Source organism: Ptychodera flava, chromosome 18 (assembly GCF_041260155.1).
Source record: "Ptychodera flava strain L36383 chromosome 18, AS_Pfla_20210202, whole genome shotgun sequence".
NCBI classification, from domain to species: domain Eukaryota; kingdom Metazoa; phylum Hemichordata; class Enteropneusta; family Ptychoderidae; genus Ptychodera; species Ptychodera flava.
In genome coordinates, this window is record NC_091945.1 from 15,569,265 (window position 1) to 15,596,501 (window position 27,237).

Here is a 27,237-nt window from a genome sequence, read left to right on the forward strand (position 1 = left end):
TTTAATCGATGACTTACTTTCTGTTTGTTGTGTACAAGGATATCACGTAGGTTTCTACATCGTCTGTACGAAATCAATGGAATTGTAGGCATGGCGTCCTTCATAGTATCTGACTGCATGAGTATATGATGATGAGCGGAGACTATCTTTTTAACATCGGGACCTAATGGATTGTAATTGGTGACATATGTCAGTCTTGTTTCTGGTGATTTGGTTTTATACTGCAGTAAGTCTCTGCGATTAAGTTTGCGAACTTTGTTAATTATTGGGGTGATGTGCTTACTCTTGTATCCAGATTTAACGAGATTACTGGCGAATGTGTCAAGTCGATTTTCCATCCAATTATCTAACGAACATATCCGGCGGATACGGATAGCTCCACTATACGGTACTGAGCGGAATATGTGGGGTGGGTGACATGAGGTCGGGGAGATGTAGGATCCAGAATCTGTTGGTTTGGTGTGTAGGTCAGTTTCTAGTCTATCCCTGTGTCGTATGATGTTTACATCAAGGAATGTTCTGCTAGATTTGCTATATTCAACATCGAACTTGATTGTAGGATGGACACTGTTGATATGTTGTATATATTGTTGTAATTCGACTTCGGTGATAGTAAATAGATCAATTAAGTCATCAACAAATCTTCTGTGCCAAAGGGAATGAACTGATATACTGAGTAGTAATGACTTACGAAACCAAGTCATGTAGATATTGGCATACTTGACAGCAAATGGGATCCCCATTGCGGTGCCTGTAACTTGACGAAAATGCCCATCCTTAAACGAAAAATGGTTATTTGTCAAGATAAACTGAACAAGTTTTATAATGTCTTCAATTTGTGTCATGGTGTATCGTGAATGAAGGCGTAGAGCAGTTTCCATGGCGACGAGCCCTTCTTGGTGTGGTATGTTGGTATAGAGACTGCGTACATCCATGGTAACAAGTAGTAAATCTCTCGGAAGTGGGGCATGTGTATTGTTAAAGTGGTTAAGATGGGCAAGAAATTCTGTGGAATCTTGCACAAGTTCGCCCCTGCAGTAATCTGCTTCTGTGGCTGTTAGGATGAAGTCCAACCAAAGAGCAGCTGGTCTACATGGACTATTTATATGGCTACAAATCGGTCTACCCGGTGGTATAACATGATTATCAAGTTGTTCTTGTGACAGCTTATGGATTTTCGGTAGAATGTAGAAGTATGCTTCCTCCGAATCGTCGATATTGCACAAGGCATCGAATGTGGCTTCATCAATGACGTCATGACGATAAAGAATGTTACAGTGTTCTTTCAATGATTTGATGACGGACACAGTGACATCTGAATCTTCTCTTTCATAAAAATTCGTATCATTTAGTTGTCTTCGGCATTCTTTATCGTAGTCTGTTTTATTAAGTACAACCAGAGCTCCTCCTTTGTCGGCTTTGGTGATAACTATGTTTTCATTATCTTTGAGTTCATTAAGCGCGGCGCGTTCTTGTAGTGTCAAATTGTCGACGGTGGAGTTGAAACGGGGTGGTTGATAAGCGTACACTTCGTTCAATATTTTAGAACAGTAGACATCAACAGATTTATCAATACCAGGTTTAGGTGTCCACTTCTTCGTAGGTTTATATTGTTTTAGCACATCTGGCGTTGTATCAGTGTTGTAGATGTCATCAGATTGTCGTGAGAAGTAGTGTAGAAGTCGCACTTTTCTGGTGTATGTCGCACAATCGTATACCATTCCTTCGTATCGAGGGACTTGGGTTTCGGGCAGAAGCCCAGTCCACGGCCTAATAGATGTGTAGCGCTTTCATCCAGTTGTTTGTCACTGAGGTTGACTACCAGTCCGTTTGACCGACTTGAATGACGAATCTTGAGGTTCCTACGGTAGCGACGGTGTGCGTTAATTTTACGAGTGTTTTTGTCGAATCGACGTTGTGTCTTACCACTGTCACAGTTTGTGATGGATCTTGCATCGGCAATGTTGTTCTCATCACATTGAGTAGGTAGTATCTTGAGTAATTTTGCCTGGTGACACCTTTTCATGTTTTCGTCAGTTTTTTTTATATATATATATATATATATATATATACACACATATGGGAGCAAGAACGACACTGCTACTATTTTTATCAGTAACCGACCATTGATGGTGACCTTCCATGTTAACTTGTACAAGCTGTGGTTCAACTGTTGTCTTTCAGATGCCAAGCGTTTGATTGGTCGTCGAATCGATGAGGATGTAGTCCAAGAGGACATGAAACTCTGGCCGTTCACCGTGATCAACGAAGGGGGTAGACCCAAGATTCAAGTGGAGTACAAAGCAGAAACGAAATCCTTCTACCCTGAAGAAATCAGTTCCATGGTTCTCCTCAAGATGAAGGAAACTGCTGAAGCGTATCTCGGAAAGGTATGTTTTGCTTAGTAGTGACAGTAGAGTTTGTGAAGGCAAGCCACTGTGTGGTTCCTCTATGATGGTGAGGGCAGGACCCCAGGTTGCATACACATCCGTCACAGAAAAGTCTTAACTCAACTCGTATTTTACTCAACACAGATATACCTAGTATAGCCATGGGCAAACAGATGAGAATATCATAAATCATAATGTACGTATGGAAAGGAGATGAGCTAATTGTCATAAACGTTTAGAACTGGTCATGTACAAATTATTGTGCTGTTTGCTAACTCAATGTCACACAACATTGCTGAGAAGAAAATTATTGTAAATAGCAAGTAGAAATTGCCCAAGTTCCCGTTTAGGGAAGATCAAGGACCAGTAGAATTTTAGCGCCTTTAGCGAAGTATTTTGAGTCCGTATTCTCATTTATGTTGTTTTCAGAAAGTCAACAATGCTGTGGTGACCGTTCCAGCCTACTTCAACGACTCCCAGCGTCAGGCCACCAAGGATGCAGGCGTAATCGCTGGTCTTAACGTATTACGTATCATCAATGAGCCCACTGCTGCTGCCATTGCCTACGGCCTTGACAAAAAGGTGAGTTTGCCGTGAATAAAACAAACTGACAAGTTCTGTGGGGTTGCAAATTGATTCACCCAAGTTTCTCCTTGGAAAAGGCAACTTCTCAAATCAAAAATAATATGTGGAAGCTCTACTACGTGTTACCTTAGTCGTCGATTGTGCAACCATAGACTGTAGAGAGACAAAATGATTTGAGCAAACGATGTAATCGTTGTATATTAGAAAAGCTGCACATTATCAATGCTGACAAATCTACACTGTTAAACAAACGCTCTGAGTTAGTTTCAAAATGTCACCACCAAAACAAAATTATTTATCAAATTTTAACACCACCTACAATTAGGATGGTACGTCCCAAACATATAAATGAGAGTGTTGCTAAGAATCCTTTCAATTCTGTCTGATGATTGCAGGGTGCAGAAAGATATTATTACTCTGTCCTTTAACAGATATTGTCATTTTGTACTTTAAGTAATTTGTGTTATTATTCATAATGCTCTGCTTTCTGCATCGAGCACTGTAATTTCCCACGAGGACATCTGTATACTTCGATATATATATATATATATATATATTATATATATATATATATATATATATATATATATATATATATATATATATATATATATGAGAGTTATATGGTGAATGAAAAGTGACCCATGCGGGACTCGAACCCACACCCCCTTATACATTACGGATGCTCTACCAACTGAGCTAATGGATCAGTCGGTACAATGTGGCCGGTCCTGACTCTTAGATGGTGCTTTTCATTCTGTGCGCGTGGATGGTGAGTAAACGGCTAAACTTATCACCTAACCTTTCAGCCTAAGGATACCGCAGGATTCTACAGGGTCTCGCACACAAGTCACCAACTTAGGAATCAGTTATTGGTAATGAGGATCAATCATATGAATGATGCAAAGCCAGAGAAGGGTGAATTTGAAATGACTCATCATACGAATTCATATATATATATATATATATATATATATATATATATAATATATATATATATATATATATATATATATATATATATATATATAATATATATATATAAGCAAGACAAGTACCTTATCTGGCACATACTGAAAATTTACACACACTGCCATTTTAATTTTTGTATTTGTCATCTCGCGACCGACCGTAAATTTCAGCTCCGACATGAAAAAAAAAACTTTTTTATTTGCGCCGCCTCTGAGGTGCGACTATCCTAGCATATATTTTTCATCTAGGCTGTGCGGATTGGGCGATTCCCCTCTTTGGTTTGCTGCGCGCCGCCAATCGCACATAGGAGGGGCGGACCCATCGCGCACTGCACTGAGCTGGCTGGAATTGCATATCAAATATCATAGGCGTCACACTTTTGATGCATCGACCCGTTACGGCACCTGTTAATAGTGTGGTAACACGCAATTGAATGTATTGTGTAGCAAAAACATATACATGAAAGGAACTAATTTTTGATAGTTCGATTTTGATACTTTTTGAGCTGCTCCAATAAAAGCTGTTGAAACAATACCACGCGTTAATTTCCGTACGTTAGTTGAGAGTTACGTTCACAAAAGTTTATTGCCCTAGCTAGATTAGGTTTCTGCGTCACATTTATCTCTATACGATTGAGAAAAGGAGACAGGTCTTTGTAAATGGTATGAATGTACACAACACTATGAAATAATTGTGGTAGCAACAATTGACACGAAAAATTGAACTTTACTGTTACAGAAACGTACGTGTTCAGTTCAGTCCCGGAAGTTCAGTGAATGGCATTGGTACTGTGACGGGACCGCATGCATGAAAGTCACACGCAATCTATGATGTCAGTGGGTCCAGTTTTTATATTAAATGAACAAACACTGACTTGTTTTACAGGCAAATGAACTCTAAAGTTAACTGTCGGTGACAACCAGCCTTTCTGTTTGTTATTTTCCCATTCTAAAATAACTGACAAAAAGCAGTTGGATCATTAGTCTCGGTTTACCCAGACTGCAGTGGGGCTCTAGAGCCCCACTGCAGTCTGGGTAAACCGAGACTATTGGATCATTAGTCTGGTTCCCTGACCCATTTCCCCAGTAGAGGGCGTGGGGAAATATAGGGTCAGGTACCGGCTAATGTAAACATGGACGCTATTGGGTTAAAATAAAACAAGCTGTAATTGGATGAAAGTAACACTTGTAACTTTTTCTCATCTTTCTTGGGTTTCGCACTTTCAAGCTCACTTGACACCAACTTCTTGTTTGTACCACAAAGCCGTGGAGGTAGAAAGAAAGACTTTCTACCTCCATGATTTAGCTACTGTGATTTAGCACACCTCTTAATACTTTTAGAACGTCGACATGATGCCTGGCATTTTTCACGAAATTCGGACACCATTCTATCCATCGAAATCAATCGTCGTTCACAGTTCCAACAAAGTTTGCTTTCAATTAGCTGTGATATCGCAGCAGTACTTGTGGCGTGTATCGGGTCATTGGGTTGCGCCACAGTCGGCGATGACCTCAATAACCCTAGCGCGTTCGATACACGCAACAAGTACTGCTGCGATATCACAGCCAGCCTTCAATCACCTCTATTTCCAACGTACTTCTGGATTAATCTTTCAGTTTATGTTTCCCGTGTCGTGTGCCAATGTTTTTGGTTCGGATACTAGTGTTCGAACATAATTCTGATCCAGTCGAATTTAGACCGGCGTTTTCATGGTAGCAGCAATTTGTGTAACGTGTTCTGTCAGGTGACTAACCTCCGCCATCTTGAACAAAATTCTGTTCAAGATGGCTACCCGGTACCTGACCCTATATTTCCCACGCCCTCTACCGGGGAAATGGGTCAGGGTAAACCGAGACTATTGGATCATATCTACACTCCGTATTCAAAACATGGCTGAAACCATCCAACCTCCTAAGTTGTTCGTTTTAACTCTACTGAGTTTGCGCACAAGACTACAAGACCAGCCAGGTCACTAGAAAAGGACAACTAACTGGTTTGTAACGGGCAATGTTGATCAAAACTTTACAGTGGTTAATAGGGATGATATAAGCACAGTAAAAACGTGACAAGCAAGAAAATAATTTTTTCACAAGCTAAAAACATCCCTTTATAACTACTACAGATTTTTTCTTGCTTTGTGTGAGTGAACACAGTTCAGTTAAAAATGAAAAAGAATCCCTTGCAGGTATAATGGAAATGTCTATCTCTTGTTATTATGCTTGAATGTACTTCAAGTCCATCGTCGTAAACCACGCGCCTCTTTACGGCAACAGCTTAGCGCTACCCGTAGGTCAGTGGAGCGGAAATTATTGCTCTGGCTCGATCGCGAGAATGTTCAAGTCTTAAGAAAGCAAACACAGAATATGTACAAACAAACATACAGAATACTGTAGCATAGAAAATATGCCACAATTTTTTCAGGAATGTTAATGCTTATGAATATTAATGAGCCATCCGCCACTCTTGGAAGCCCTATCAATTCACAATGGTGATACTCAAATTTGTTGATTTTTGAAAAAATCTTGTAGGGGATGGTGTTTGCAGCCAGCAGCTTGGATTGTGTAAGATTCCTGGTGTAGCATCCTAGATGAAACACTGCAATGTACTTAAAAATTGTAGAGACTAAAATGGGAGAACTCTGAACTGAAAGGCAAGAAATTGCAGCGACTGAATGGAAAGAACATTGAACTGTAACAAATACAATTTTTTGTACTTAAAAACTGTAGAGACTAAAATGTGAGAACACTGAACTGAAAGGTAAGAAATTGCAGACTGAACGGACAGAACATTGAACTAAAACAAATACACATTTTTTGTACCTAAAAATTGTACAGACTGAATGAACAAAACAGTGAACTGAAACAAATAGAGTTTTTCATTCGGTACTTGTTTTTTTATTTCGCCCTGCCGTCCTGCTTTAGCATTCCTCTGGAGATGAGAAACAAAAAACTAAAAGGGTCACCCTTACATTCTTATGCGAAAAAAATCATGCCCACAGGCGAATTCAATAAACAAGGTCTTGCAATCTTCCCTGGCTCTCACCATTGCTGGAAAGTAGAATTGTACTGCAACACTTTGTTTCCATGGCAATCTGCAAATGAAAAGCTGCAAGCTCAGACTCCCTAAAGTAATGGTGCACGGTATCATTTAAATGACAGGGCATAAAACTCGCTAGTACCTTTTTTGCTTTCATGCGAACCAGAATTTTTCCGATCTTTCTGACCTGATCTCCCTCAGTTCCTTTTGAATTGCAGCTCTAAGATCACCGTGCATCTATACCAAAAGATTTGGTCTCCAAATCACGATGGTACAAAAATTCCATTTTTTTCTCTTGCCTTTTAAAGGTTGCTGGTGAGCGCCATGTCCTGATCTTTGACCTCGGTGGCGGTACCTTTGATGTGTCAACTCTGACAATCGATGAAGGCATCTTTGAGGTCAGGTCCACTTATGGGGACACTCACCTGGGAGGAGAGGACTTTGACAGCAGAATTGTCCGGCATTTTGCTGCGGAGTTTCGGAACAAACACAAGAAAGACCTGAGCACCAACAAGCTTGCTCTTCGGCGGTTAAGAACTGCTAGTGAACGAGCGAAGAGGACCCTCTCATCCAGCACTCATGCAAGGTGATTTTCTTTTTCACAAACAGACACCTTTCCAGCAATTTATAAGCAATATCGGGTAACAGGATTGTCAAAATAAACAAGTTCCAGACCAGACGGGGACTTTCACTCCCTTAAACCACAGAGTAACATAGACAGAGTCGCAACACTTGCATGCCTTTTGTTCCATGGTCGTCTCGGTAGACTATTGGCTTTTCATATTAAAATGAGCTCCAAAGGTGTAAAACATTTTGGAGGCTTTGTTTGTGGTTGATAATTACACGAGATTATGCAAAAAATACGACGAGATGGCATCGTACTGCCAGTGCAGTCGCGTAGCAACCATAGTTACTTCGTGAGCTCTCAGGCCAGAAACACTGCTTCACGCCAATCAAAACATAACACGCCAGCAGTTTCATAAACATGTCCTTCCTTGACGCACGTGTAATAGAGGGTATGACTGACCGTAAACCATTGAGTAAAACCAGACAGTATCGATAAAAGACTTTTCAAATTTGGTTCAAACACACTCATTATATATATGATCTTCCCAGTACATTTGGTTCCAGTGAGGACTGTCCTATCAAACTTGGTAAACTCCTTTTCAATTGTCTAATGTATGCTGATGATCTTTTATTGATTTCAGGATCTGAAACAGGTTTACAAAGCTGCTTAGATAAACTTCATAGTTTTTGTCGTGAATGGAAATTAACTATTAACATTAAGAAAACAAAAGTTATTGTGTTCAACAAAAGTAATCATCTTGTAAAAGGAGTTACACTCACTTACAATGGAGTGACTCTTGACTCAGTGAAAGAGCACTGTTACCTTGGTTTTGTCATTACCCCAAATGGTAAATTCAAAGGTAATTTTCACAATCTTAAATTGAAGGCAATGAAAGCTCTTTTCAGCCTTCGTAAGGGCCTTCAAAATGGTTCACTTTCTGTAAAAGTTGCATTATCACTCTTTGATAGTTTAATTGTTCCTATTATGACATATGGCTGTGAAATATGGGGACATGAAATTAATGACAAGTGTAACTTTCTCAATGATGTTAGTATTTCTTATTATAGATTTATCCTAGGAGTCTCTAAATATGCACCGTCTGATGGTGTTGTTGGAGAGCTGGGTAGATATCCAATACACTTTATGGTGATAAAACACATGCTCAAATACTGGCATCGTTTGGTTTATCAGATGACATCTTATTGAGATCTGCTTATACATCCAGGTTGAATTCAGATTGGTATAATTATATACAAAGCATATTGAACTCTCACAGTGGGAGCGATATATGGTCTTGTGTTTGCAATATTAATTCCACAGTTAATAATGTATATGATAGTTTATGTGAAACTTATGAACAAACATGGCTGAAAAACATTCATAATGATAAAAGGAAGTGTGGAATGCAGAGGAATAAGCTCCGAACTTACAGACTTTTTAAGACAAAATTTGAATTTGAAAGTTACTTGCTAGATATAAGATCTTTTACCTATAGGAGGTGGCTGACAAAACTAAGAATTTCGGATCACAACCTACAAATAGAACTGGGTAGAAGGTCAACTCCTAAAGTTCCTGCAAATGAAAGATTCTGCAAGTTTTGTAAGTCTTTAGTTGAGGATGAATTTCACTTTGTATAGAATGTCCAAAGTACAGAACGTATCGAGATGGTCTATTTTCATCCACAAGTTTGTATAATCCAGGTTTTCTTGATTTGAATGACAGAGAAAAGTTCATATATATCTTTACTCACAAAGATAAACTACCTCTTGCCAAATTTATTTCTTGTACTTAGTTCCTCCCCCAGCAGCAGCTTCATCCAGTGTTTGCTGAGTTTTGTAATATTTGCCTTACCGCACTCCTTGAGTGTGTTGTTGAGCAATAAAGTATTGTATTGTATTTCTAAAATATGAGAGGAATTTTTAAAACGGTAAAACTCATTTTCCTGAAGCTCAAAACACTCCCGTTTTCGCCAGCACGTCAATTCTGCTCAGCACCACACGACAACAACAACACAAACTTTGCCGAACATACTTTCGCTTAACAATTGGCGAAAATCCGAAAATTACCGAAGGATTCATGGTCGGCACTCTTCGGAAAAGAGAGGCGAGAGCGACCTGAGGCGAGGCGAACATGGATGGGTTACGTAACCGCCTCACGCCTTAAACAATACCCGTTGCCACTCTATCTATCTTTCTCTATGCTTAAACAGAGCTGCCATTAACAAATGACCCCCTGGTCATTCAAATTTCAAAAATCGTAAAACCTTTGAATGCCTGAATAATATTGAAACTTGGTAAGTTTGAGACATTGCGTGTTAATTTATTTGAAGCTGACACCAACAAGGTTGATACCAACCAAATTTTAATGTTTCATCAATTATCAATTTATGTAAAGAGATATCAGTGGCCGTGCAATAGTGGCTCATTATTTCTTCGCTTTTGCCATTTATAGCATTGAAATTGATGCCTTGTTTGAAGGCATAGACTTCTACACAACTCTGACCCGTATTCGGTTTGAAGAATTGAACAATGACTTGTTCAGAAGTACTCAAAAGCCAGTGGAGAAAGTCCTGCAAGACTCTGGATTTACCAAAGACATGATTCACGATATCGTGCTCGTGGGTGGGTCTACACATATCCCAAAGATCCAAGAACTTCTGAAAGATTTCTTCAAGGGCAAGGAGGTGAACAAGAGCATCAATCCCGATGAAGCCGTCGCCTATGGTGCTGGTATGTAAATTTGTGTAAACTTTCAGAGACCCAGCGCGTTAAAGTGTCAGCATAGGGTACAGGGGACAGTCCCCTGGGTGGGGAGTAGTGTTTTTTTGTGCAACGGTTTACCTTATTTGATTTTATAATTTTGACTGTGATATTTCAAATAAAGAGTTCAACTCACACCGTCTGACTGCTTTATTATTTACCGACAAGTCTATCTCCTCTCCAACTTGTGTATACACCACTGTAATTGCTCCAGAAACATTGCCAACTTGCTTTTCGACTCCAAACTGTCTGACTGTGTTTCCAATACCTACAATTCCTTATCTCCTCTTCAACCAGTGCACATACCACTCTAATTGCTGCGCAAACATTGCCAACTTGTTAATGACTGAGCGTATCAGCGGATTAGCTTAATAAGTCAACATCACAGCCGTCACACACGTAGTGAAATTTCTTATTTTAATGCGTGTGGGACGGCTGTGGTGTTGACTCAATCACTTAATCCGCTGATACCGACAGCGGATTAGCAAGTTGGCAATGTTTCGGAGCAATTACAGTGGTGTATACACAGTTGGAGAGGAGATAAGGACTTGTCGGTAATAATAAAGCAGTCAGACGGTGTAGAGTTGAACTCTTTATTTGAAATATCATAGTCAAAAATATAAAATCAAATAAGGTAAACCGTTGCACAAAAAAACACCCTCCCCACCCAGGGGACTGTCCCCTGTACCCTGTGGTGTCAGCCTACTTTAGCGGTACATGAACTGTTGCATTAATGAAAATTTAGTCGCGGAATTCTCAGTTGATTTAAAGGTTATATATGACAGAATGCAATCGATGGTACATATAAGCTCTGTATTATGACCAGGGTTATGATGGTATTGTCGATCATGTTGTAGTGTGTCGGGGCCAGCCCTCGATGTTGAAGGGCTGTAAAGTCGCGACTGGACGCAGTGAGTACTATAATCTAACGATGCTACTTTATTCCACTATACACTAGGCTACAGTACAATAGCTAAAGGTGAGCTTGAAACGGACCAGTACACACATGGGCCAAGACAGATATTAAAACCTATCTACTGTTGATTGACCAATCAGAGTGCTCAATTCAGGGTGTTTTATCTACTCTTAAAGCCCAGGTCACCAAATTCCAGAAACGAATGACAGCGCGTAGTAAAGTACTGTCCAATCAAAAGTGAACATGTCATATTCTGTAGACATCTGGTACGTTTTAATATTCAAATTTGGTTAAAACAGCTGAAACCAGCTGCAACACAAAATCTGCTGTGCCCTAGGGCATTTATATAATGTGCCCTAGGGCATTTATAGGATGTTCCATTACATTGGAAGGCTATTTCACAAATAAAAGTTTTAATTCATATCCTAAACATGTTACATTGACAAAGGGCATTACGTAATCTTCGGACATTATAACAGCAGGTCTGAATCTCGGCTCCGTAGAATTACATTGACAAAGGGGACGGTTGACGTAAACACATTGAAAACGAAAATATATCAGTTAGGGGCGATAGTTTTGAAGTCGGATAAAACCCTTGTACTCGGGCTCTTCTGGTATATAAAGTCCAACCCTACGATAAAATGTCTCGGCCTGCGGCCTCGACATTTTATCGTTGGGTTGGACTTTATATACCAGAAGAGCCCTCGTACTCGGGCTTTATCCTATACTAAACGCCCTCATGAATAGTAATGTCAGCTCATGAATAATAATGACATGCCACAATTTCACATTCCTCCCCGGTATTCCTCCCTCGTTATTTTGATGGAGACAGGGAGTCCACATGACTAGTACGGCAAAATCATTCAGAAAATCAGCAAAAATTATATAAATAAAATAATGCTCATACTACTGAATCTAAAAGAAAGTACATGACAAAAAAACTACTGCCTAAGTCGGGTGCAGCAACCTGGGCAAACACCATTACTATAGGGGTTGAAAATTCAACACGCATTTTTAGTCCCCACGGACACCGTCCGGGGGACTTATAGGTTTGGTCATGTTCGTGCGTGCGTGCGTCCATCCGTCCGTCCACATACATATCTCAGAGATGCCTGGAGCGATTTCATTCAAACTTGGTACAAGGATTACTCCTTATGTTATACATGTGCACACAGTCCCTCTAGACTTTGATGTGCACGTCGATTTGTTCTGTGATCCAATCCAAAATAGCCGTTTGATGGCCATTTTATTTAAAAAGTGGGGACTATGTCATTGACACTGACCATTTGATGTTGACCTCACAGTACTGTAATACTGTGTGAAGACATTAAGCAGTAACATGTCAATTGTTTGCTAATTTGCATATTTAATTAACTTTCATAATTAGTATGATGCGTCTAGTAATACTGCATCAAATTTGATGAAGTGTGGCATAGATGTTGATCTTTAGGTTATGTAATAGTGTGCATAGATATGTAGAAGTATCATTATCATGTCAGTTAACTGCTGATTTGCATATTTAATGAATTTTCGTAATTAGGCTGATATGTCAAGAAGTGATTCATCAAATTTTATGAAACTTGGTACAGATGTTGAGCTCACATTGCTTTAAAATTTGAATGAAAACATTTATCAGTATCATTAAAATTAATGGCTAATTTGAATATTTAATGAAATTTCCTAATTCATGGGCTATGTCCAGAAATACTGCATCAAATTTGGTGAAACTTGGTACAGATTTTGATCTTTCAGTACTGTAATACTTTGCGGAGACATCAAGCATTATCATTTCAATTGACTGCTAATTTGCATATTTGATCAACTCTCATAATTAGTATGATTTGTCCAGAAATGCTGTATCAAAACTGATGAAACTTGGTACAGATGTTGATCTTCCAGTAGTGATATGGCATGCAAAGATATGTAGTAGTATCATGTCAATTTACTGCTGATTTTCATGTTTAATGAATTTTTGTAATTAGGCTGATATGTCGAGAAACGGTCCATCAAATTTCATGAAACTTGGTACAGATGTTGAGCTCACATTGCTTTAACATTGAAAAAATACGATGTGCAGTGTCATGTTAATTGTTAATTTGCATAAATATGTCGGAGAACAAATGACACATCATTTGAACATTATTAATAGGACTAAGCAGAGCCTATGTGTTATCCTTCTACCAATCAGACTCTTTGGTAACTTTCATCCAATGACTGTGGACTATAATCTCCCGCCAAAAAAAATGTTTATCCTTTGGTGTTCTATTACATTCGGTGCATGCGCTTTGGTGCCTTTATATGTAATTGCTACAGTTGTGTTCCGGTTGGCGCCTTTTTTATCTCACGGCGTGTTCAGTAATAAAGCTTGTGTTCTTAGCATGAACTGGTATCGTTCGCAGTTCTGTATATAAGTCAGACAAGAACCTTGATCATAAAACCCCATCACGACATTTTTTGGTGCCGAGACCAGGATTAGGATGTCTGACGAGGAGCAGCAACCAACTCAAGCCGAGCAACTGGCAACGAAATTGGCCAAGTTGAAACTCAAGCGTAGGGGACAACGTGCCCAAAGGCTGTTCACCGTGCAGAACAACTCACATCAACGTTCGCTGCAGCTGAGAACAAGACTGAAGCTTACAGGATACTCACAGCATTGAACACTCAACTGACTCAGAAATACGAATCTTTGACTAAGGTCGAAGAAGATATCTTAGATGATACGGATGAAGCCAGCTACGATGCTGCGAGCCAAGAATCCGGCGACTACATGTCCGAGATATTCGAGAGAAACGACAAGATCACTGATTTCATCAAAAACAACAAACCGAACAATGCGATTGGCCCATCGGCGAACTCCGACACCGCTACTCAAGACACATCGAAGAAAACGGTCGCATTACCGAAACTACAGCTGAAAACTTTCTCAGGAAACGTACTCGAGTGGGTGAGTTTCTACGACACTTTCAAATCGTCCATCCATAATGATAAGAACCTCGAGAACATTCAAAAGTTCACATACTTACGCAGCGTTTTAACTGATGAAGCTGCCCGTACGATTAGCGGTCTCGCCTTGACAAACTCCAACTACGACCATGCTTTAGAGCTACTCATCGAACGCTACGGACAGAATCATTTGATCATCGATGCGCACATGACTGCACTGTGGCAGATTCCTCAACCTACGAGTGACATTAACAGTCTGAGATTGTTTTATGACACATTAGAAAGTCATATTCGCGGTTTACAATCACTTGGCAAAGAAGAGAACGCTTACGGAGAACTTCTCATTCCCATGATTCGAGATAAACTACCTAACAATATTCGGAAACAGATTGCAAGAGATCACGGAAACAAGGCTTGGACTTTACCAGAGTTGCGCAAAGCCATCCTACGGGAAATCGACGCCATTCAAGCCGGAGTTCCACTCGATGAGTTATCGGTTGCGGACACAGCAACACAGCCTAATATGACCGCTTCATTTCATACTAGGGCCGCATCTACGCGCACAACAAAGCCTTTGAGAATCAAAACATGCGTGTTTTGTAAGGGAAATCACTACACAAGTGATTGCCAAGTTGTCACCGACCCGAAACGTCGCTTAGACATTGTCAAACGCGATCGTCTCTGTTACAATTGCCTTGGAAAGTATCGCGTGAGCGTTACACTTGCAAGATCTGCAAGCGTAAACATCACTCTACCCTACATGACACCAAATCAGCTACAACGTCTGAGAAAAAGGGAACTTCTGAAGTTCATGTGGCATAGGCGAAGACAGACGACACAAAGGGGAAATCTACACCCAACGGATCGGTTCTCCTCAAGACGGCAGTCATTCCTATGTCGGTCGGCGATAGGAAACCTATCAACCCTACCGTGCTGTTCGACGATGGGTCCAACAGAACTTTTATCACGCAGCGATTTGCTGACAAACTCAACTTGAAATCGGACACTCATGAGAACGTGAGCCTGTCAACATTCGGGGACAATTCGAAACAAATTCATTCCATGAAAAGTGCAATGGTAACTTTGCACGAACAGAATGGGCATACCAGTACTGTCAACGCCCTGATAATTCCCGAGATTTCGTCCAACCTATTCAACCACGTGTCAGCAGAAATACTCAACTCAGACCATCTACGGGATTGAAGCTTGCCCACCCTGTTTCCAATGTTAAAACTATGGAAATTGATGTACTCATCGGAGCTGATCAATATTGGAACTTTGTTGGAAACCATATCGTGCGCGGGGCAGGTCCAACTGCAATATCATCTAAGTTCGGCTACTTGTTGTCCGGTCCTACTGGAAAGCGTGGGAAATTGGACTCTGACATTAATATTCACCACGTGAACATAGAAACACACACCGACGATGACATACGAAACTGGTGGAATTTAGAGCTCATCGGAGTGAAGGCAGACTCGCAAAATGATGAAATACCGACTTCGAAACATATCGGGACACTCATCTACGTGTTGAAAATGGTAAATACATTGCCCGTTTACCATGGAAAACTGATCATCCGCCACTGCCTTCAAACTATGCGGCAACTGAAAATCGCACGCGCGCTATGGTTCGCCGTTTGACCCCTGACTTAAAGAAGAGATATGACGATATCATCGCCGATCAACTGCGCCGAGACTTCGTCGAGAAGATTCAAGATGACAACAAAACTGAAGGACATTATTTGCCGCATCGAGCTGTCAAGAAGGACTCAGTTACCACTCCAATACGTATTGTATACGACTGCAGTAGCAAACAAAATGCTGACTCGGCAAGTCTAAACGACTGTCTTCAAACTGGGCCGTCATTAATCAATGATTTACCTGCCATTTTGCTACGATTTCGCGCTAACCGAGTCGCTTTCGTCAGTGACATTGAAAAGGCATTCTTAAACATACGTCTAGAGGAAGACTAGCGTCAATACACCAAATTTCTTTGGTTATCGGACATTCGTGATCCCGAAAGTCCATTTGATGTTTATCAATTCAAGTCTGTTCTGTTTGGGGCGGCTTGTTCCCCATTCATGCTCAACGCTGTAATCAAGACCCACTTGGAAAGTAATGCCTCCATACCGACAGCTGATGACCTTAAACATAATATTTATGTTGACAATGTGATAGACGGTGCAGAGTCTGATGAGAAGGCCGTGTCATATTACAACGACGCAAACCACCTCATGCAGTCATGTGGGTTCAAGCTGCGCTCATGGACGTCCAATAGTGAACGACTATGTGAACTCGCAAAACAGGACGATATCTACGAACCCATGATGTACCAGTACTCGGCCTGCGTTGGGAACCAGAAAGCGACACGATGACCTACTCAGAAAATAATAGCGAGCCTATTCCAAATGAATTGATAACGAAACGAGATGTTCTCAGTTCCTCCGCTACACTGTACGACCCACTGGGCTTCGTAGCTCCAGTTCACATCAAAGCTAAACTCTTTGTGCAATCACTATGGAAACGCGGGCTCCCTTGGGACGAACCGCTCGATGCTGAATTGAACTCTCAATGGATACAGATCGCAGCGGACTTGAATGCTACACGCAAGACGACACAATAAACCGCCAATACTTCTCAGGGAATCAAGATGACGACGACTGCGAAGTTCATGTTTTCACTGACGCCAGCACTACCGCCTACGGAGCTGTAGTTTATCTCCGCAGTTCAAGTGAAACTTCTATCGTTATGGCCAAGGCACGCGTCGCCCCAACGTCCGATTTGTCACTGCCTCGGTTAGAACTGATGGCCGCCCTGATTGGCACTCGACTAAGCAAATTCGTAATAAATGCTCTCTCCGGCAAGGTAAACATTACACAGCGGTATCTCTGGTCGGACAGTCAAATTGCGTTGTATTGGATCAACAGTGTCAAGAAGCTGCCGATCTTCGTAAGCAATCGCGTCAGAGAGATCAATGGTTTTCGTCACATCTACAAATATTGCCCTCCGCTGACAACCCAGCTGATTTGTTAACTCGAGGCATTACTTCTGATCAACTAGCCAATTCTACTCTATGGTGGAACGGCCCTACTTGGTTGAAAGAAAATGAGATTGGCCAATCTGTGAACTGTTTGATAGCGCAGTACACCACATCGCTACAACGGACGACTTCATGATCGAGCCTCACACACAAATCGATGCTGTGGTTGCCGATAAAATGCAACACGTTGAGGATCTTTCTCGCCGATCCACTGAGAACATCGGCTCATCAAACACGGAAATCACCCCGCAGTTGACGTTGGCATACAATACGCGGTGGACATTACTCGTTTCAGCTCGTTAGACAAACTATTCCGCGTTACTTCGTATGTATTTCGTTTCAAATCTCGACTGCAGCGAAAGAGAGACATACCGTCAGGAGCAGTCTCACCGGACGAGATACGACATGCTGAACAGATCTGGATTAAAGACGTACAATCTGAGATATACACAGACACTATTCATTCCATGAGGATGAATGTGAAGAGGTTTCGGACCGTTGGTTCAACAACTCAACCTATTTCTCTTTAATTAAAGTGGGTGATGTGGTACTGATCCATAGTGATATCGATCGTAGGATGAAATGGCAGCTCGGGACTGTGAAGAGACTTGTTTATGGACGTGACAAGTTGGTGCGATCAGCTGAAATCTCCACCGCCAGGGGACACACCAACCGCCCTATACACAAGTTATACCTCTTTAGGTAGCCTCTCAAGAATTATCATCATCTGAAGACAAAGATGTGAACGAGCGGGAAGACATCCATCGGCAAGAAATTTCTGCTGAGAAAACCAATGACCCGTTCGAGTCAGGAAGACCGTCCAGAGATGCAGCCATTGCAGCCAGGATGAGAATATCCGAACTTTCATAAATTGTTGTAACTGTTGAGTCAATTAACTCTTTGAAATTTCTAAGTTTTTTGTTCAAACGAATCATTTATTGATAATTCATATTGAAAGTTTTCATGATTATCTTTCGTCGCCGGGAGAATGTCGGAGAACAAATGACACATCATTTGAACATTATTAATAGGACTTAGCAGAGCCTATGTGTAACTTTCATCCAATGACTGTGGACTATAATCTCCCGCCAAAAAAAATGTTTATCCTTTGGTGTTCTATTACATTCGGTGCATGCGCTTTGGTGCCTTTATATGTAATTGCTACAGTTGTGTTCCGGTTGGCGCCTTTTATCTCACGGCGTGTTCAGTAATAAAGCTTGTGTTCTTAGCATGAACTGGTATCATTCGCAGTTCTGTATATAAGTCAGACAAGAACCTTGATCATAAAACCCCATCACGACAAAATACTGAACTTTCCTAATTAGAGTGGTATGGCCAGAAACAACTCATCAAATTTGATGAAACTTTGTATAGATATTGATTTCACAGTGCTGTAATACAATTCATTGACACTTTGCGGTATTGTGTGAGCAATGTGGAGGTACATGTGATTATCTTTCAGTGTCATGATAGAATGCAAAAGTGTTCATGCACCTTATGTGAAGAAATCCACTTATGATACAATAATTTCTCATGCCACAAAAAGCCTGTCTGATTTTCCAAAGATTGACTTGCATCAAGTTTTAACTTATACAAATCTAACCTTAATATTTCAGCATATTCCTGCTGACATTTTAATCCAGTGGAAATGTTCTTGGACACTTTAGAAGTGAAGTCGTCACTTTCCTCGTCATCACTGGTGTCACTCAGGTCTGATGAATTCTCATGAAACGGTTCGTCAAGGGCTGATGCATCATGGGAGGTATCATTACACTCCCTCCCACTGTTTACATCATCAACTTCACTATTGTTTGAATTGTCCTTATCAAACAAGCTAGAGATACCCAGTGAATCTTCATGTTTGTCACGTGACCTGTTTACCTCTTGGATTTCATTGACCATGTCAATATGTTCTGAAGCGCTATTATATTCATCAGATGATTCTACTTCCTCATCGAAGTCAATACCACTTAGTTCCGCTTCACTGAGAGTCGGCAATTCCTCGACACTTATTGCTCTCACTCTAGACGCCATTTCATTTCACTTAACCATAGCCTCGCACTCGTCTTGCTCTTTCTTTTGATGTCCTGTGACCACTAACGTAAGGCAATCCAGCACGGCAAGCACATCCTCACCTAGCAGAACATCTGTAGGTTACATACCTTTCCATACCCCAATACGTAAAACTCCAGTGAAAATTTCACTTTCAATGTGGGTTTTTACAACAGGCACCCTGTGCACTGTTTCCTCTGCAAAACTAATATTGCATGTCTCTCCAGGCAAATAGTGAGACTGTTGTACAACCTCTGGCTTTACCAAAGTTTGACAACAACCCGTGTCCCTCTGAATATACTCACTGGTTAACCGTCTAAACATTAACCAACGTAAGTATTTCTTCCAAGTATATACTCATTACCGAATTCAGCCCAAATGTCATAGCCTTTGTCATCCTGACTTCTGACATGGCCAACAATCTTCGTCTTTGCCATATGACCAGTTTTCCCACAAGTATAACATGCAGCTGAGGACTTTGACTTCTCACTGCCTTGGGATGAGTTATCAGACTTCTTTCCCTCACCCTTTTGCTGCTTATGTTAATTGTTAAAACTTTTGAAACTTCTCTTCTGCTCAGTGGGATCGCTAGCAGCGCCGGTATGAGCACATTTGTTTCCTTCAACCTAAAATATGCCTCTTGGGCCAACTGTACGTTCGAGCTAGCCTCTAGAATATATGCAAATGTGCGTCAACATTGTCATCTTCTTTGAACGGAGGGAGTTTAGCAGTCCAATCATTGAAAGCACGATCGACGTCATGCGACTTTTCTTTTGCTTTTAACCTCATTTCTCTAATTTTTTAAATTGTGTGCACGTCTTTCTCTTTCCGGTTGTAGTTCTTGTTCGCACTTTTCTTTTTCTGCATTTATACGCATCCGTTCAAATTTTAAACGTTCTGCATGATTTGCCTGCTCTTGTTTATACAAATCCAATTTGAGCTGAAGAATTTCTTTTTGATGCACAAGGTTTTCAGTCAATTCTTTTCCCCTTGAACCGCCTGCTGTGCCAGAGTTATCATAATGGGCTCTGTCTTAATTTTCCTGTCCGTCATTGCGTCCTGACCTACCGGGAAAGCTTACTTCAGTATCACTGTAGCAAGTAAGATGAGTCACTCGACAGCACCCCTCGCATATGGCTGTAGTAGATAAGGGTCGCTCTTTCAGCAGCACCCACACACTTTAGGTCTCTTCCTATACAGCAATATCTAGCTTAATACTGCTCACGCTTTGCCGCAACCAAGCTGAGATCTCTATGAAGTCATCAAGAAAGCAACCAGATTGCTGCTTTTAACAATAACCGCCGTGTGAAGGAGCTGTTTCTAGGAGAAATCTTTTGGATTTGAACACTGTAAGAGTCTCCATGAGGTGTAGTACATATGTAACTGTCAGTGTCTACACCTGGCAATTATGGCACATTACATTACACAAGATCTGCCCTAATTAGCATTAATACTTAGGCTCATGATGAATAGTAGACAATCAATGCTTGAACCCGACATCTGGAAGAAAATCAAGGACCTTAAATTATGCAAATTTCCACCAACCCCCTGTAAAACTAGCAGATTTACACAGAGACCAATGTCTGTTCTCACAACACAAAGCACTCCCATTGGCCACTTGAATTCAAGAAGTCAGAATTCATTCACAGACAACAACAATCGCACTTCATTTTCTACCGAGCATTCTTCTTTTCAGTCATCAAATCAACTAACATCAGCCCTCTTAAATGCTCATTCAGTGAATAAACCAGAGAAACGAACTGAAATTACAAGGTTCCTGATGGATTATAAAGTGCAACTCATGTTCCTTACCAAGGAGATAAAGCTAAATGGGCTGATATATTACACCTGTACGATTTTGCATACAGTTATTTCCACGTCCGTCTCGAGGCTGTGGTCTTGCCGTCATCTATAGTGATAAATTCAGCTCCCGCAATTCCTTCAAAGGCAACTTTCTATTCATCAACTCTTCCAATGAACTCGCTCAGATTTCCCTGAAGTTAACACATTAAGTTCTTCACTTCTTTTGTATATATCGCCCACCACCAAGCCGTAAAAACAAACTTACTGACTCAATCTTTCTCAGCGAGTTTCCAGACCTCCTAGAGTAAAGTAACACACTCCCGGCTCATCTATTATCCTTGGTGACTTCAATGTCCATTACCACTGCCCTGGTAGTTCTATAATGACAAGAAGCATGGATTTGCTCAATATACGTTCAACCTCACTCAGTCTGTCACTGACCTCACCCACAACAAAGGTCACATTTTTGATTGGTTGGTCCATAGGACCGACAGTGATTTGATACAGTCCACTGCAGCTTCCAGCGCCATCACACAAAATCATCTATGTGTTATCAGCCATGTGAATGCAACGCTATCTCGTCCGTCAACCACCATCAAGATGACACGCAACATTCGCATGATAAATCACCCTGCTTTGAAAGAAGATCTTCATAATACACTCTCAAGTTTAAAATGTCTTACAGCACTTGATTTCCACTCTCACCTACAGTCAGTTATGGACAAACATTCACCGTGGAAACTAAAAAGGCTCACGTCTCAGAGAAGTTCCTCATAATGCTGTTAGGGATGAATTCAGGGCGGCAAAACAGCAATGACGACGTGCAGAGCGACAATGGCGTAAAACAAGGTTGACAATTTACAAACAAATCTACAAGAATGCAAAGACACTTGTAACTGAACTTGTCCACATGACAAAAACCAACCACTACAGCAGCAAGATCAGTGAGAGTCGAACAATTAAGCAGTTGTTCAGTATCACAAATCCGTTACTTGGCAAGAAAAAAAGCCTCCACTCCTCTTGACAATATTTCCAGTTATTGAGCTACCACAGCGATTTCTTGGTTTCCTTGATGGTAAAATTAAGTCAATCAGAGACAGTCTTGAGAGTAATCACTCCTTACCAATGGTGTGGACTGAACATCGCTTTTTCATTTCCTACACGGGTCCAACAATTTGGAATATAGTCTACCTGCCAATCTCCGTCACACCCAATCATTAGGCCAAAAATGTGCTGTTCCGATACCCAGACCTACGCTATTTTTTAACCTGCCGACCCTAAACTTTTTAGAGCTACGCAAACACGGAAGTAAAAAATAGGAAAGAAAAACCCGTAAAATCACGTCTTCGTTACTTGGCAGTTGATTTTTGATTGAACGAGGATGTCTTTTATATTTTTCCTTTTATATGTAAAATACATTTTTCTGGAAATGTTGTAGCCAGTGTTTGACCGCCCTGAACCCCTAAAAAATGCATTTAAAATAAAAATATTTTGGAAAAAATATTCCTGCCGACCTATCTACACTGTGTTTGAAAACCATGTAATTGGAACAGCACAATTTAATATCTCTTGTCGTTCTGCTCTTAAAACACACTTATGTAAGTCTTAGTTTTTATGTACGAGCTCTGACTACAGGGACTCAGGATATGTCTGATCCCTAGCCCTGCTCCTAGAGCTCTGTGAGAATAGGCGCGTTATAAATCTTCTTTATTATTATTAGTAGTAGTTGTAGGGTAAATCATATACACATACCTGCTTTCCGTTAGAATGTAAATGTATCAACCACCTGTTTTGCTGACCCCCTCTCAATAGTGTAAATCAATTTAACCACAATCGTAATCGAATGCGAGTATTTTCCACAGCTACTTGGCTTTGATTTGTACCACTTATTCAAAGATACACAATTGCACAATCACAGGAATAATTCAAAATGAATGCAGATTTCCTGTCGTACAGTTTACAAAGGTACTTAGTTAAGGGGCACCATAACTTATTCAGATTGTATTGATGTGAACAAAATTAATAAATATTGTGAAAAGATTTCTTAGTTTTGGCCATTTTAATATCTACAGGAACTTAGGGTACATAATGTGATGATATAGTAAGCATTTAATATGGTAAACTGTATTTGGTGTTGAAATGCACTAAAATATCATTAAAAAGCAAAGCTGAAGGTGATTTTAGCTGGTTTGGTCTCCAGCAAATATATTCCATAATTTTTTTCAATGTTTCAGAGTATTAGGGTTGCAAATAGTTCATATATTTTATACTTCCTGCCATTTGGCCTTTGTATCTCTTTATGCAAACATGGTCCATACTAAAGGGTGGACCATTTGATTTTCTGGGGGGAGGAGGTCTGGAAGATTTTTGAAAAAAACAGATTCCAAGCAAATGTCAATGACAAATAAATCAGCAAGAGAAGACTTGACGAAAAAGAAAAGGTGGGAGAGCAGGAAAAACTAATTTACATAGGATCAGGTAAAAAAATAATACTACCTCATCAATCTTCCAGATTCCCCCCCCCCCCAAGGATATCAAATGGGCCACACCGAGTGTATTTGTGCAGTGTATCTCAGTTAAAGATTCCAAGTCAGGTCAAGAAATAGTAAAGTTCACCACAGTTAAAATAATTTCAGGTAAAGATCTAGTAATTTGGGCCAGGGTGATGTAAATATGACAACTTTGCATGTAAAAATGCTCGGAAATTTGGTTTGAAAGGATTTTGTTTCTTGCCATGGTCATTTTTATATTTGTGGAATTGTTTGTCTGTGTAAGTCAAGTAATGGCTTCTATAGAATTCCCTGGTTTGCTGCTTTTAAATTTTGTTAGAAGGGCTCTAGACCAGATGTACATACCTGATGCCACAGGCTTCTTGGTATATATATGCTTGTGTTTGGAAGTTTCCCTATTTGTCTATGATACTGCAATATGCTTATTTAACTGGATGGCGGTTTGGGACATACCATTATCACGTAGGAATGGCAGCATCGTAAACAGCGGAAGCTCTAAAGAATGTCCATTTATTACTCAATACCTAAGTCTTAGTTTATGCAAAGGAACACCTTTAGATTGGTATGGCAGATTGTACCACTAATTATGATGTACTACGTTGCATGGTATTGGTACTTCAATGGACAGTGTATCAAAACTTGTTCGAATGCACTTGACTATGGATATCACAAGATATTAAAGATCCATAAAAGCCATTATATATCATGCATACACTCACTCTGGCTTACCACTTGTAAGGAAATGTGTGCAAAGTGTCATTGAAGCTATTTTTGTAACATGTTAAAATTTTACAGTACTTCCTAAACTTTATCAAAACCTTGAGAAATGGCCAAGTGTTTAATCAGTCTTATTTATGTGTAAAACTGACAATTTAAAGGAAGGGGGTTGGCGGAACTGCCTTGCATGGTCGTATGGAACACATAGGACAAATGTTCGACACTGCATCCAAGCTACCACGTTAGCGATTGACAAAAGTTAAAACATTTTTGTCATGATGGACATTGTAAAATTTAAGTGTTGCAGCTTACATTGTGCCGTCCAACCCCTTCCTTTTAAGGTAAGCTGTTGCAGAGAAAGTGCTCAGCCATGAATGCCTTGAATTACTTTTGTACTGAGATACTCACAGCTGTACCGTTACACCTACAGCTGTTCAGGCTGCCATTCTTTCTGGAGACAAGTCGGATGAGGTACGCGATCTAATGCTATTAGATGTGGTTCCCTTGTCGCTTGGTATTGAAACGGAAGGGGGCGTCATGACAAGCCTAATCAAACGTAATACAACCATCCCAACAAAAAAAGAGCAGGTCTTCTCAACATACGCTGACAACCAGCCATGTGTGGTTATCAAAGTCTTTCAAGGTGAACGTACCATGACCAAGGACAATGTGAGTATACATTATTCTACAAGACTGTCAGAGTAATCATACCCTCTGTTTTCTTTTTGAAGAATTTTCCCAACTTTTTTTCACAGCTGTGTTAAGTTGTCAATGATGCAGAACTTAAAAGATAGATGGTCAGACAGCTTTGATATTTCGTATACAGGTCCCTAGCTATGATCTTATTCAGATTTCTTCAAATTGTGATGAAAAATGCACATTTGTATTTTTCAGGCAATTTTTGTCATTTTTGGACAAAAAATCTTCAAAACTCTTCTTCTTCAGCTGTCTGCTAGTCAGACAGCTTTGATATTTAGTATAAAGGTCCATAGGGATGACCCATTTCAGATTTGTTCATATTGTGTAGAAATAAGCAAAATTTGTATTTTTAAGACAATTTTTGTCATTTTTGGTCATATGTTTTATTACAAAAACCATTTGTCTTATAGCTTTGATACTTGGTATACAGGTTCAAAGGGATGATCAAAATATGATATTTTCAAATTATGATAAAATCTACAATTTTGTATTTTTGAGGCAAGTTTTGCCATTTTTGATCAAAAAATTTGTATTTTTGAGGCAAGTTTTGCCATTTTTGATCAAAAAATTGTTTTCAAAAATCACTTGTCTGATTGCTTTGATATTTAGTAAACAGATTCCTATAGACTAACTTTATGTGATATATTGAATTTGTGATGAAATCTGCAATTTTGTATTTTTGGGTCAAATATACAGTTGCTAGTGTTTATCTTATCGTGATATATTGAAATTGTGATGAAATCTTCACTTTTGTAATTTTTGGCAATTTTTGCCATTTTTGGTCAAAAACGTGTTTTTCTCAAAAACTGTTTATCTGATAGCTTTTATATTTGGTATGCAGGTTCCTAGGGTTTCTCTTAAACCCCTTTTCAAAAAGGCCAGGGATTGGGATTAACTGAGGTGTTAAGGAGATCATGAGGCATTTCTGTCTTTTGTCTTCTTTTGAAATTTCAATCATTATATAAATATATTGCTAGATTTTTGGATTATATCTACGGGGGTTTAATGTGAGTAACTAACTGCTTGTCTGATAGCTTTGCAGTTCGATATACAAGTACCTTAAAAACGATGACCTAAACCTTATACGTTGTTCAAACTACGGAGATTATTTTGTGTTTTTAGCTCACGTGTTCACACACGTGAGCTAATGTCATAGCGATGTCTGTCTGTCTTCCCATGTGTGTGTCTGTCTGTCTGTTTACACAATAACTCAAAAACGCCCGGATTCAAGTAAGATTTGGTACACAGGTACTAGGTACCATATGCTAATTGCAAGAGTGATTAGATTTTGGTTAGTGTGGCTTGTATATTAATGAAGTTATGAAATATCATTTTTTTTCGTATAATAGTTTCCTACTGAACAGTAATAACAGTTCGACATGTATCAAGAAATACTGCACAAAATTTCATTATACTTTTCACACAAGGCAATCTCAGAACATTATGATGATACTGTGAGTGTCATGTCAATTATCTTCTCATTTGCACATTTAATGAACTTTTGTAACTAGTGATATAACTCTGAAATTCCTGCACCAAATTTGATGATGGATGTCAATTTACTGAGAAGAATTGGGCAGTGTCAAGTTAATAAATAGTCAATTTGCATATTTAATGAAGTTTTGTAATTAGGCATATAACTCGGAAATAACCGCACCACATTTGATTAAATCTGCTGCAGATACTGATCCGAAAGATATCTGGCTGTATTGTGAAGCATTAAGTAGTGTAAAGTTAATTGAGGATTTATTTGCATATATAATGAACTTTGTGATTAGTGATATAACTCTGAAATTATGGCACCACATTTGGTGAAACCTGCTCCAGATATTGATCTTATAAATATCTAATTGTCGCGTGAAGGGCTGAGCAGTGTCAGGTTAATAAATAGCTCATTTGCATATAATGAAGTTTTGTAATTAGTCATATAACTCTGAAATAACAGCACCAAATTTGATGAAATCTGCTGCAGATACTGATCCGATAGATATCATACTGTGTTGTGAAGCATTTAGAAGTGTGAAGTTAATTAAGGGTTCATTTGCATATTTAATGAACTTTGTAATTAACGATATAACTCTGAAATTATGGCACTAATTATAGTGAAACCTGCTACAGATATTGATCTTATAAATGTCTAATTGTCATTTGAAGCACTGAGCAGTGTCAAGTTAATTAAGGGTTCATTTGTATATACAATGCACTTTGTAATTAGTGATATTACTATGAAATTGTACCATTAAATTTG

General features: G+C 39.7%; 1 protein-coding gene across 1 annotated transcript in view; it reads left to right on the forward strand.

Moving 5' to 3' along the window:
* LOC139116963 (heat shock cognate 71 kDa protein-like) overlaps positions 1-27,237 on the forward strand; it is a 45,680-nt gene that overhangs the window by 12,547 nt on the left and 5,896 nt on the right. Inside the window, exons 2-6 of the mRNA XM_070679716.1 lie at positions 2,185-2,390; positions 2,820-2,972; positions 7,292-7,569; positions 10,003-10,280; positions 24,721-24,959. Of these exons, the coding sequence (XP_070535817.1) occupies positions 2,185-2,390; positions 2,820-2,972; positions 7,292-7,569; positions 10,003-10,280; positions 24,721-24,959 (1,154 nt within the window). The remainder of the gene's footprint in view (positions 1-2,184; positions 2,391-2,819; positions 2,973-7,291; positions 7,570-10,002; positions 10,281-24,720; positions 24,960-27,237) is intronic.